Source organism: Mya arenaria, chromosome 5 (assembly GCF_026914265.1).
Source record: "Mya arenaria isolate MELC-2E11 chromosome 5, ASM2691426v1".
NCBI classification, from domain to species: Eukaryota; Metazoa; Mollusca; class Bivalvia; order Myida; family Myidae; genus Mya; species Mya arenaria.
This window is the reverse complement of record NC_069126.1, coordinates 60,109,664-60,124,334: the sequence shown is the minus strand read 5'-3', so window position 1 is coordinate 60,124,334 and position 14,671 is coordinate 60,109,664. Positions and strand designations below refer to the sequence as shown.

The 14,671-nt window shown below is 32.6% G+C and overlaps 2 protein-coding genes across 2 annotated transcripts; both read right to left on the bottom strand.

Moving 5' to 3' along the window:
• Positions 1 to 754: 754 nt before the first annotated feature.
• Positions 755 to 4,905, bottom strand: LOC128234326 (uncharacterized). Its single transcript, XM_052948501.1, has 5 exons — positions 4,697 to 4,905; positions 4,125 to 4,418; positions 3,437 to 3,553; positions 2,540 to 2,619; positions 755 to 1,446 (listed from the first exon to the last, which is right to left on the bottom strand). Exons 1-5 carry the CDS (start codon positions 4,863 to 4,865, stop codon positions 1,162 to 1,164), a joined length of 945 nt encoding a protein of 314 aa, XP_052804461.1. The 5' UTR covers positions 4,866 to 4,905; the 3' UTR covers positions 755 to 1,161.
• Positions 4,906 to 5,303: 398 nt separating this feature from the next.
• LOC128235844 (uncharacterized) lies at positions 5,304 to 9,612 on the bottom strand. Its single transcript, XM_052950636.1, has 6 exons — positions 9,498 to 9,612; positions 8,682 to 8,993; positions 8,230 to 8,553; positions 7,838 to 8,131; positions 5,438 to 5,752; positions 5,304 to 5,326 (listed from the first exon to the last, which is right to left on the bottom strand). The coding sequence occupies exons 1-6, from the start codon at positions 9,610 to 9,612 to the stop codon at positions 5,304 to 5,306; spliced, it is 1,383 nt and encodes a 460-aa protein (XP_052806596.1).
• Between the last annotated feature and the right edge of the window lie 5,059 nt (positions 9,613 to 14,671).

The following is a 14,671-nucleotide window of genomic DNA, read 5'->3' as shown; positions in this document are numbered from 1 at the left end:
CTTAAAGCGTTTCGTTTACGTTTCATAGGGTCAGACATCGAACAATGCAATTTTGTGAGTAATTTGAACAATCTTTGTATTCCCGACACTTGTACAACGCGCCATCTAAGAATAGTATTTTGATAGATATAGATACGCGATTAAAGAAGGTGTTTTGGAAAGACACAGTTAACATAAGATAGTCTGATACAAGAAGTACAATATCGCTATTTAAAAACCTTAAAGGGGCAACCTTTTGTCTGGAACTTTTAAACATGTTCATCGAATTACAGTCATAACAGTGGCGTTAGTAAAAACCTAGCATGCGCTCTTAGTTGAAGTCTATCAAACAACAGTTCAGGTAATAACGAAAAAGGTACGAGTCTTGTGTATGCGGACCGGATCAACAAATCCGATCCTCGGGCACGCTGCGTTGTCGGTTACTAATAGACCAGCTTCCTCACGTGTCCTTGGCTCGGATAATACTATTCAACCCGCATACAAATGAAAGATACTCATTAAATTGCCTATATCTTACGCTATATAGTATATTCCCGATCAAAGCGTGATGTTGTCAGATTTTGGTAAAATATAATTTTCAGTTGTTAGTTGTAACGTACTAATTTTGTATAGCTATATATCCCGGGCTGGAGAAATGCGAATTAAATGTGTTTTCTTCCCAAAATCTAGCTTTTCCGATTTTTGATTTTCAGTACTAACGAGAAAGACCAAGAAACAATTTATTGGAAGGTCTATTAGTCGAATGAAATCATGTTTTATTTCTTAAAAATACATTAACAATAAGATAAAACGAGTATTGAAACAGAAACTGCAATATCCATCCCATCGTTTAAGTCCATATAAAATACATTCAAGCTATATACAATAAGCTGCAGATGAACTAAACACGCAAGTAGCTTTACGACAAATACCACTACAAAGGTAGAAGAAAATTTAAACAAAACAATTCAAGTAATTCTGATACAAACAATTAACATAGTATACACATATGTCGATAGATAGTATGCCTAACTTCATATACAAGGAAAATCGGATTGTTATCTTACTGCAGTTGTCCGAACATGCTAAAATGTATTTATTGCTTAATATGTTTGCTTGAAATATAGCCTGTAACATTATTTCAACCTGTTTAAGTCCATTGTTGTGTTTTTTTATTTCGTTTTAATGTAACTCATAAATCACATGTAAGTAGCCTTCCCTTCCTTCCGAGTCTGTTTCCTGTCTTAAACTTCCTAGATTCGTTGGCGCTGAGTAGTCATGTGTCATTTCACTGGTATGTGTACCTGTCGAGATTGTTTCGCTTATCGTATCATACGTTTTACTATTTTCTCTCTGGATTTGATTATTTCCAGTCTCATCTGTCGTCAAACTAGTTTCAGCCTGTACCATTGACAAGTTGTTTTCGTCAATCTCATCATAAACTCTTGGGGACGTCGTTTCGTCTAACTGCAACAACAAACTAATCATCAATGTGTAAATGTACAAACTATTGCGCTGACCAAGTACTAAACATATGATGTAAGGTACACGTATTATGCAAAGGCATTAAAATTCCTTGGATGTTTTACTATGTTTTCAAATTAAGCCTTTTACTTTGACCATGTATTTGAAAATATAAATGAAATCAATTGTATTCAATGAAAATTGAAATGAAACTCTTATTATATATATATGTTAGTCTATCAATCAATAACTCCTCTTATATTGGCAGTAAGGGAAAGTCTATCGCTCAATGACTCCTCTAACATTGGCAATAACGCTACGTCAATCATTCAATGACTCCTCATACATTGGCATTAACGCAAAGTCTATCACTCAATGACTCCTTATACATTGGCAGTAAAGGAAAGTCTATCACTCAATGAATCCTCATACATTGGCAGTAAAGGAAAGTCTATCACTTAATGACTCCTTATACATTGGCAGTAATGGAAAGTCTATAACTCAATGACTCCTCATACATTGACAAATATGGAAAGTCTATCACTCAATGACTCCTCATACATTGGCAGTAAAGGAAAGTCTATCACTCAATGACTCCTCATACATTGGCAGTAACGGAAAGTCTATCACTCAATGACTCCTCTTACATTGGCAGTAAAGAAAAGTCTATCACTCGATGACTCGTCTTACACTGGCAGTAATGGTTAGTACATCACGCAATGACTCCTCTTACATTGGCGGTTTTAGTTAGTCTATCACTCAATTACTTGTCTTTCATGGGACAGCAGTATATCACTATATGGTTCATCTTATATTCGCAGTAATGGTATCAATCAATGATTTCTCGTATATTGGCAGTAATAGTAAGCCTTTATCCTATTGACTTCTCTTACCTAGGCAGTAACGTAAAGTCTACCACTCAATGTTTCCTCTTTCATAGACAATAATGGTAAGTTTATCACTCGATGCCTACTCTTATAATGGCAGTAATGGTAAGTCTATCACTCAATGACTCTTCTTACAACGGCAGTAAAGGTTTATCAATCAACTTTATCCAGTAAATACAAAACAAATATTTAAAGCGCAATTACCATACCTCAGTAGGCCTGTTTAAAGAAGTGACTGCAATGCCTTGGTACATATTCCGTACTTGATGTGTATTAATATTCTCGTACACTGCAAACATAGAGTGTTTTAAAGATAAACATATTTGTTTAAATGTTCTGCCACTTTTATAACATAACACGAATGATAATTTCGAGAAGCGGATACATATATCTATATACCACCCTCATATTATTGTCATTCAGTAGATTTTTTCAATTATAAAATTAAAATGTTTCTATTGAAATTGTTAAACTTGTTTTGTTTAAGCTAATTCCTTTGCCACTCATTAAAAAGTTCACATGTTCAGTCTACGAATGGGCCTCTTCGACGGGGCCTTTCGATTCGACTCAGTGCCAACTTTACTAAGCTTGTTTTGATATTGATAAGCACCGACAGAAGATAAAACTTCAATTTAATTCAAATCACGAGACAAAAGTTTGAAAGTAAATTGAATGCCGAATTGAGAAGATAACAGATGCGTTAAGGCGTTCTATGATTTACATTTGAATTCATATTACGCATATTCCAGATAGAAATGCATTTCATATGGATTTATAACACTAGTCACTTTCATTTGTTTTTACAGGAACACTTTAGTCAGACATACATAAAAAACTACAACTTCAGTTCAGATAATGAAACACAATATCTTCATCAGACGTGGCAACTTAATATTTAAGTTCAAAAATTGATTTTTTTAGGCATTTTCATTATCCGTAAGCCACGGTTTAAGCCATAAAACAACAAATTTCGGAAATATGAAACTCTACGATCTGATTTTTTGTCAGCAATTTTTTGTCATAGGTTAACGCAAAGATGTGGAAAGTGCAGCTTTAAAACCTAAAAGGAAAACTATTTGCTATCAAAAAAAGAAAACATGTTTTACCCCTATTCCAGCGCTTACGACATCCGCACACAATCAGGACAAAACTTCCTAAAGTGACAACAGCAATAACAGAAACTACTATCCATAAAAAACTTCCTCGTTCACTTTGTATCAGTTCTGTAAAGCAAATAATTTTAAAGCATTTATAATATTGACCATAATATTGGTTTAAAAAATATACAGTTCCCTTTATTGGATCAATTTATAGCTAAAGCGCCAATCTTCAAAACGTGTTGTGCCAACTCTCCAAACTTTTGTCTGCACCATACAATTTATTTGAAAAAAACAACAAAAACATTAACAAATGAGAACATGAGTGGAGGAATATTAAGAGGAAAACTTAATATAATTTGGGGGGCATTAGGTATGTTTTTGGTTCAAATCACAATCTGTTTATAAATTCGTTTATTTCAAAACATAATAAATTCATCCGTTTATAACTGTTTTGTATTTTACAGACCTTTGAAAATTTAAAGAAGCAATATTTCAACAAAATTTGACTAAAGCAACTAGTGAATTCAATTGCAAATTTAAAACGGGGGTGAATAGTTCCAGGTGCCAACATGTTTGTGTCTATGTAAAGCATCAATAATAATCCTTAGTGGTAGTCGTTTATATGTTCAGAAAATAAAAGGTTCATGAAGTGAATCTAAGTCGTCACTAATTATATTTTAACAATGTTGTGTACCTTTTTTCTCTTTACGTTCCTGAACTGTAACAATTATAGATCCTCTGTCACTGCCATGTTCATTGTTTGCAATGCACTCATACTCCTGTTCAACGTCAGATGTAGTAAGTTCATAAATACATGTTGATGTATTGTAACACAACGTTGTTTGTGCAAATAATGAATGAGATGTTTTCACCATCGTCCAAGTGATATTTCCAACAGGATGGGAATTTGCAGCACAAGTGAGAACTATGTAGGTTTTTGGTGAAACAGGTAATACTGGGGTTGAATTTATAACAACTTTTGGCTTTTCTGAAAAGATTTGGCTATGGATTTCCGGCATTTGTTATTAAAGTATTGAAATGTGCATTATTGTCACAACTCTTCAAAAGTGATGTACTTTAACAGATATTATTGAACGAGAATGACATTTTGTTTTATTTATTTTAAATTAAAAAAAAATGTCCCAATAAACTATATGTGTAGAACTTGCAATTATAGGATACGACAGGCTATTAAAATTCTACAATTGATGAAATGTGACCGACATAATTATTAACACGCAAAATATTATATGTGCAATCACTTACTTGCGAATATGACATTTGTAGAATTTGTAAGAGTATTCTGGAAGTATTGACATTCAGTACTACATCTTATTCGTTTTCCATAATCTTCATTGGAAGCTTTGAAACTAATTTTTAACGCTGTAGAGTGCTTAAAGGTATGACTTTCCAGTAAAGAGTAATTAAAATTCATAATTGTTGACTCCCATTTAATATCGCATGCTGGGTTTGCGAACATCGATGTACAAATTGCAGTTATAACATTTGATAGTTTGCCTTGATCCATAACAAGATCAAGACGTGATGGGGGATCTGAAATAAACAAACCGAAAAAAGAGTTTTCATATATTTACAAATGTTCCACGTCATCCAACAAATAGCATCACCGGTCCCGGATTGGTTAACTGCTCGTTGTTCAAATGTCAATGTATAACGCTAACAACAAAAACTTAATTCATATAAAACATATTTTACATTTTTCCATACATCTGTATTACATATTGACCAATCATTTTTAAGTTTAACAAATTGAATACCCCATCTCGTTCATATTGTGTAGAATTACATCTATTTCGAAGTTAACGTGTGTTTTTTCGGTCGTAAATAAATACAATACAGTATGTATGACTGCTTACCATCGATATTTATAAAACCCTGCAGAAGCAGACAACATATCAATTTGTACACATATGCAGTGATGTATGCAACAGCAAGCTTAATAAAGTTTTAAGGATAATGGTAAAATAAACACATTTTCACACTTACATTTGTGATAAATTTGTACTTTGTTTGACACCCTCTCATGATATAATCCATTCACCTCCGGAAGCTGTTGACAGGACATGTTCTTGTTTCCCCACTCCTTCTTGAACGAATGTAGTGTGGATACAGATTTGCCTAACCCGGTTGAGTCGTCAAGCGTTGTTGATACATTGGTATTTGTATCAATTTCAATATCTTCGACAAATAGTTTCAACAATGGTGGCGGCCTAGCGCTCGATGATGTGCAAGTTATATTTACAGGTTCTCCCTCTAAAAGCACTTCGTCAGCCGAGAGTTGTGGAGAACCATTAGGATTTACTTGATGACAGAAATTTCAAAAGGAAGAATTAACAAAACTACGAACCACTAGTAGAACGATTACAGTTATTTTAACCAAAAAATATAAACATATATATATATAAATACAGACATTTTGACATGCTTTAATTCAAAATTTTCAAAATGAAACAATGAAACGCCTTTTGCCAGAACATTGACAATGGCACTGCCTTCTATTACATTTTAGATGCAATGTGTGTGTACAGTTAAAGATGGCATTTTAGCAGAATCATTTAAACTCATTTGATTAAGATGCTAAACGAATGACAGGTCAAACACCATTTGTGTTAACACACGATATCCAACGAATAAATTTTACATATAAATGTACAGAAGAAAAGGGTGTTGGTAACTCTAAAGAAATAGTATATTATATTAAGCATAAACTCATGTTTAAAAAAAATCATACTATATCAATTTTAGTTATATATCACTGATGAACGCCACAAAGATCATTTATTGTTTGATTGTCATCTTAATAAGAGTTCATGTATTGACATTAACTTGTTTATCCTAGTAAACTTCGGATTCATCTAAAGGTAATATCAATAATTATACAAAGCACTACTTAAGTGTCAACGACCAGAACATTAGATAAAATGTCACGACTTTGGACGGTAACTATATGGATCTGCTATTTTTTCAATTATAAAAACTGTAATTATATATGCTGATATTTTGCTAAACTCGCTATATATGAGATCCCGCTATTTTCAAGATTGGAGTTTAAAACATTCAATTTAGTCCTCCTTTATAATTAATGTTATCACACTATGTAACATAGCGTATGTACTTTCAAAATTGTTCAATAAGAATTTATTGTCAAACATATAAAGTTTTCTAATACCAAAGAAATACCACAACAGTAACGATTCGATATGACATTGTCAAACATAAGTGCATCATGTATACTATCAAACTTATAGAACATGTATTGATTTTCACTGCATTGATACCCTGTGTTAAGGTAGTGCTTCGTAGACATAATAAATCTCCAGTTACCACCCATCGGAGTATATTAATATGTCATATAGTAGCAATTAATAAGTTACATGTGCAACATAACAATTGTCATATTTACCGAAGGTGTGAAATTGTATACATATATGCATCCTCTTTGAATTGCGCTCATGATAATTGTTATTTATGTTGAGGAAATTTGTAAAGTTAGCTTTTATATAGCTTTAAACCTGGTTCAAGTTATTGGGTACATACACCGAAGTAGAGATGTGTGACCATAAAAAGTGTTTTTCAATGTCAATTATTGCGTCCTCGCTCCCGACCGTTATATTCAGACACTATGTCCACATAATGTTTGTTTGTATACGATGCACATGAATGCTTAAGATTTTTTTTACAAATGGGTAAATAATATGCATACAAATTAACACACATGTTTTAGAAGTAAAAAAATTCAGTTCATTCTGAATTGCAAAGAGTTATGAAGCACATGTAGAAAATGTCAGTGATAAAAGACATGAAATAAAAGCATTCAGCGTAGAGAGTTCACATATAATTCAAAAACATATCTAATCTAAAGCGTCCTTGTTAAAATGCATGCATTTATGTAAATTACTTTTGAAGAGAAGAGAAATAAGTTCAAATAAATATTCAAATTTTACAAGATGGAAAGTGATGGTTGTCATTCATTAATAGCAAAACAGCTTAGTCAAAGTAACGTAGCGTATGTACTTTAGGTTTCTCATTGTATGTATTAGGTTGAAAAGCATATGCATATTACGAACATGTAATTATTTTAAACTTATTCTTGAATAATTTTGAATCATCAATATTATGTCACTTGTTCAACACACTGTTCAGATTTGATGACGGTAGAAATTACAAAGCCGTTAATTTCAAGTCTTAACATATTCATAAATTTTGCAGAAATACAGGGTTTGGACTATAGACTGTATGCAGGCAAACATATGTCAATACCATCTGAGAAATGCATTTGATTAAGGACCTGTTGATTATGTTGAACAATCGTCTTAAAGCCAAGAAAAGTTTAAACTGATTTGTAGGCTCAAATTATTTTCAAACAATAAATACAAAATAATTTACCGACTACATATATTGAAGCTTCCACTGACATGTTCCGGTGTATTCCAAAGACTGTACAAATAGCATTTAGTTGATGGAACGCATTTGCTGGTTTGTCAAATGAATTCAATCCAAATCGATTCCGTGATAATTTGAATGATGCATATTGAATTAGTCCTATTTCAAATTCTACATTTGAGGCGTTATACTCTTCATCCGTTTCGCAGAACACTTTTCTAAGTCTGTGTTCTGTTTTAAAAACGATACACTCTCTGCATGTAGAAATTGTGGTCAAAGGACCAATTATCGGCTTTCCTAAAAATATCATCAACACACTAGGCATCACATGCTTAAAGCAGCAATTATATTCTAAGTACACATTCGATTTATGGTTATGATTAAGACCAACTCACCTTTAATCGACACATGGACACCATTAGAGAACTTTCCGTAAACTCCATCCAGACACTGAATCCAATAATGTCCATTGTCATTTTTCGTAACGTTGAACAAAGTAAAGATAAACTCGTGGCCCACCTGGTCAAGTTCTAAAACACCTTCTGCTTGTTCAAAAGACATTAAGTACTCATTGATGAGTTTTACAGAATACTTGCTTGTATTTTTCTCTTTTGCAACCTGTGGTGACAGGAAATATCCAAGACTCAAATTGTCTCCGGCAAAATAAGGTCTCTCCGAAAGAAAATACAGTTCTCCACAGCCGCCCGCATCTGTGTAAACTGGAACATTTACAAAATACAATGCAATTAGCCATTCAATTTATGTTTAAAGTTGTCTTTTAATAATTATTTGCGATTTTAAGGACAAATATGACAATATTAAAAACGAAAACAACTAAAAAGCTAACCTTTTAAGTTCAATTCGAGTAAGGGCGATTTTCTCGTGTTGCCAATTGAGGTGTATACAGAGGTTCCATTATAACTTCGATCTACGTCAGTAATGGTAAAAACTGTAGATTGTCCCTCACGCTGTACATGTAAATAATCCTCATCAATTGTTTTTGCAATTGACCCATTCCGTTTTATGTAGTTCAACCTGATATCGTCTGTTGAGGTCGATGAAGACGGTGTAAATTCAAACGTCACGTTTCTCCCAACAAATGCTGGTTGTAATAATCTAAGCACTCCGACACCATTTTTAACAGTGATTGCAGGAGTACCTCAAATAAGACACAAGTGTATATTAATAAATCTCTTATTCAAGTACGTACGCTGGTAGTACCTTAACACATTGACATAGTTTTAACAGTGTTTGGAGGATGACCTTTAATAAGACCTGTAAGTATGAATAGACATTTTTTTATTTGGTCATCTACATAGTTTCAACATTGTTTGGAGTAGGACCAAGATTGACCGAGAACTCTCACGTATGAAAATATTATCACAATCATCATTTACATTAGTAATGGATTAGTAGCTACAGGGAAAATCCCGGTAGATTGTGTTTAACGAAGATCGAGTCGAGAAGCACGAGGTTAAGGCCTCAAATACGCTAAACGACTGACAGAGAACGTCACTAATCAACGAAAATAGACTACACATAAAATTAAACCTTTTTACACATTTTGATAAAATATAAACTTTTTGCAAGCTAGTACAAACCTAAACACAATCCAGTATGATGCACAAAGAAAACTGTACATTTCATAAAAACATACACTTACCCAATCCCTCACTATAATGTGATATATAAACCATAATAAGTATCCATAACGCCATATTTTTACACGCACAAGCCAATAAGAAAATCATATTGGTGATGATAGGTTTTCCCCTCATCATTATATTGAATCATTGTAAATGAAGCCATAGAAGAAAGGGTTAAATTTCAACATATATCATAACATCACTGCGATGGTTTACATGCCCTCCGGTCGTTAGTATAAAGGCACGAGCAAGGAAGATATTTTACAATGAACACACATTGTTTAGATTGTGCATTAAAAATGGAACGAATATCCGTATAGATACTTGTGGTTTTAAGAAAAAGAATACTTTTCAAGTTTTGGCATGTGCGTTTGTGGCTAATTGAAGTGGAACGCACTGAATTAAAAAACATTAAGCAAAACATGAACATCAAAGGAAGGCCATTGTTTCATATGAATACATATCAGAACTGTTTGGAGCCAAAATGTGAAATGATTTTACATTGTAACAATTATGATAAAAAATGCCTGTAAAGGCACATAAAATGCGCGAAACTTCTTTGTTGATTATACAACATCGAATGTGTTGTGTTAGAAGTAATCCGTTTATAAATGTGTTATGTTTCAAAGTGTACTTACTTAAATAATTTTAATGTAATATAAAAAGGAATAACAGACGCATAACTAAAACTGGTTGCAGTGTGTACTGTATAAATGTCGTACAACACTTAAGTAAGGACAACTATGAATGTATTGCCGTTTTAAAGCTAGATACTCGATTAGAACGATCATTGTGAAAGATATAAAAAATATCTGAGGACATAAAACACTGTTACAGATACAGTATCAAGCTCTTGGGCACGTAACACAATTCGTATTAAAGCTTATTCTGCATTTGAATTTGACATCAAATTCATAAGAACACATTCATCTCTTTTGAATTGAAAATTGAAATAAAAAAAAGTTTAGTATCAGACCGATTCTTTTATATACTTGTTAATACGAAAACCAAATAAACACGATTCGATCTGTCAATCACATATACCGACTGATGACCGACTGACTTAATTCGAAAGAGCAGGGGGTCGTAGATTATCACGGGAAGAGCTTAAACAGTAGAATGGTTTCCGATCTAACGACTCAAAACAACTTATCCAGGAGCCTTAATACGTAGATTAGCCGTAATATTTTGAAATTAAAATTTTGAAGGCAAACAAACATTGGTTCACACCAACAATCTAAAATCAAATCAATCTTGGCTCAAGATAATATGACAGGACAACTGAACTAATTCTGTTCAATCTGGGGTCAAAGACCAAGTCATCTTTATGTTATTCAACGTTGTTTGTTATCTATAAAAATAGACCATTGCTCACATGCTTTTTTATTTCAATATGCAATTGGCAATAACACGACGATTACCGTGATATATATAAAACATTTATAGCACTCTAACCAAACCTCAGGAGGTGTGTTTGAAGAAGTTCGTACAGCTGCCCTTTGTATGTATATTACCCTTCATGTACACTGCAAATATAGTGTTTAAAATTTTGCATTTTCCCTTTTTTCAGCCTTTTTTAAGCATACAATTGACGTTTCATTGCTGTGTTTCTGCAGTTCATGGGTTTGTCTTTTCTCATCTTTTATTTTAGCTCAATATGGCTGTGATATGAAGAATTAATAAGTATATATGTTCATTATATTCGGCTTTTAATTTAAAAACAGGTTATATGACAGCAAACCGTTCCTTTATTATTAATACCTTCAAATGCTGGCTGTAATTAGTTCCGGCAGTTATCTAATATGGCAATATTTCAGAGACACTATTAATATATAGGACTAAAATTTGTGGCTGAATTAAAATCAAAACAGCAAACCAGACGGAGCATTCATGAAGGCCTTACAAAAATGTTTAATTTCAAATTTATTTGAATGCCGTTTGATTTTGCTAGTAATAGCAAAACGAGTAATATACTAAGAAATATTAATGCATATATTACACCGACGCCAGCGTTTACTGCAGTCGGACAATACCAGGAGAAGAAATCCTAAAATGGCAACAGCAATAATAGATCCTGTTATCCATACAAAACTTTGTATTCCATTATGTCCAGGTTCTATAAGGCAACGAATGAAACAAAGATTACCATATGTTCTATATAATAAACATATCACGTTTTAAATCTTTCTTATTTTTATTTCGAGCGAATGACTAGCTTAGACAAAATCACCAAACAAATTGTCCGCAACATACAAATTATCTTAAAAAATACTAGTTACAAATATAAAGTCATCACTAGAAACACTCGGAGGGATATGTGATTGAAAAACCTATATAATACTTATCGTTTAGGAATTGTGCCTTAAGAAATATCCATACCATATAGTAAGCAAATCAAGTCATTCTTTTGGAGACATACTTTCTTGCACACATCTGTGTGTGTTTTACTGAGATCTGGAGATTTTAAGAAGCAGTATTTTAGCAAATTCATCAATGACCAAGTGATATTTCCATCAGGACAGGCGTTGGCAGCACTGGTTAGCTCTATTTGGTTTTGAGTGGAATGGGTAAAACGGGGATTTAATGGATAACCACTAATAGTTTATCTGTAAAGATTTGGGTATAAATATTCGGTATTTGTTATATTAAAATGTGCATATTGTCACTTCATCAATTTTTTTGTAAATAACAGTTTCAATGAGAAAACTTTTCAAAAGTCGTGATCATAAGGCAATATCATGGAACAAAACAATTTCAGGAATTACCATTTTTTATGACAATTTGTTTTCATCCATTTTAAATATAACACACTATATCCAAACAAAAAATATATGCGGGTATGACTTTGCATCAGAGAATGCGATACAATATTAGAAATGATGATAATGATCAAATGAACTTTTAACATACATGATACCATATGTGCTATCCACTTATTTCGGCACTTACTTGCAAAAAACGACCGATGTTGAGTTTGAAAGAGAACTCTTGAAGTATTGATAATCAGGACTACATTGTATTTTTTTCCACAATCTTCATTGGTAGCGTTGAAATTAATTTTTCACGTTGTGGTTTGCTTAAAGGTACGATTTTTCAGTTAAAAGTACTAAAAAATTTAATTGTTTACTGCCGTGTAATATCGCATACTGGGTCTGTAAATAGCTATGTACAACTTGCAGTTATAGCTTTTGATAGGTTGCCTTGTTCAAAAACAATCATGAGATGTGATGGGGGAACTGAACTGAACAAACCAATTATTGACGTTGCAGTATGGTTACGATTTTTCAGTAAAATGTTCTTTATCTGTTCAATTGTTTAGTTTCATTTAATATTATATGCTGGATAAGATAACATCGATGTACAACTGGTAGTTATATATTTCGATAGTTTGCGGTGGTAAATAACAAGAAGGAGACGTGATTTGGGATCTGTACTTAAAAAACAACAACCAAAAACAAAACTTCTTTTATAAATATCTATCAAAATAACAAACATATGTTTTACGTTTTTAAGTCCGAATGTTTGTCATTAATATGACTTAACATAAATGTAAGCATGTACAAATCAATACAGTTTGAAAATGTTCAAATGTTAAACTTCATTCCACTAATAAAATAACCGGTTCCGATTTGATAGCAACTAATCATATACTGGTGTTCTTATTTTTCTATACTACGTTTTTTAAATATAATACATACATTTCATGCTCGAAAATGCCTTTAATACATTTTGAAAACAAAAACAGTATTTAGTTTCACAAACTGATCTGTTTATGTATATCGTTAATAAATACAGTATAAATGATTGTTAGTCCTTGATATTTAGCGACCCCCTCAAAAGCAGTAACCATATGCATTTGTACAAATATGCAACGGACTGCTTAAAACAGAAGTTTTAACTATGCAAGTTTAAAGTTTGCTGAACAAATAAAGTAATTTTCACACTAACATTTGTAAGGTATATATATATTGTTCGACACTGCCTCGAGATATAATCTATTGACTCCCGGAAGCTGTTGACACGACATGCCCATGTTTCCCCACTCTCTCTTAAACCAATGCAGTTTGGACACAGATTTATATTATCTGGTTGAGTTGTCAAAATACGTTAATACATTGCTATTGGTATCAATTTTAGTATCTTCGACAAATAATCTCAGCAATTGTGCAGGCCTTGCGCTTGATTATGTGCAAGTTATATCCACAGTTTCTCCCTTCAATAGTACTTCATTAGCCGATATATGCGATGGACCATTGGGACTTACTTGATAAGAGCAATTTGAAAATAGATATAATTATAAAAATAGAAAAGCATACCAATACGATAAAATGGTACAATGGTTTTAAACAAACAATTAAAGCCAGATATAGGCCTTATCTAGACATGTTATCAGTTAGTAAAAACATGAACATGTCCATCGACATGACAATGACAGACTCTCTTAACTTTCTTAATTACGTTTTACTTTAAATTTCTGTGTATAGCTAATTGTGCAATTTATCTGAGTCATTAATACTTGCTATAATAATCCGATGCTAAACGAAGACGTTCGAAAGATTTTGACTGATTTCAGTATTTCTGCTTAAAAAGATGTCTTGAAAACAGCTAAAAGTGGAAAATGAAAGTGAAATCAACCGGATTAAAGTTTATAAACAACACCTATGTATTTCCCAATATCAGACCTAGCACACTTCTGTTTAACACATGATATCCAAAGCATATATCTTACATGTAAGAGACGCAGAAAGGAAATGTGGTAAATCTTAATCGTTTAATATTTCAGTTCATGTAATTAATCTGCTGGTTTGTCATCTGAGTTCAAACCAAATCGAATCCTTGACAATTTGATTAAATAATACTGATTTAGTCATATTTCAAACTTATCATTTATTTCGTTGTACTATGTATCCATTTCATAGTACAATGTTGCAAGTTTTTCGTTTGCCTTGAAAACAATACATTCTTTGCATGTAGAAATGGTAGACAAATGACCAATTATCGGCTTACCTGAAAATATCATAAACACACCGAGCTCCACGTGTTCAATACCATATTCATATCCTGCAGCATCAATTTATGGTTTCGTGTAAGACTTACTAACCTTTAATCGGCACATGAAAAGCATTAGAGTAGATTCCGGTAGGTCCATTTGCACATTGAAATAAATACTGTGCATTGTCTGTTTTCTTAA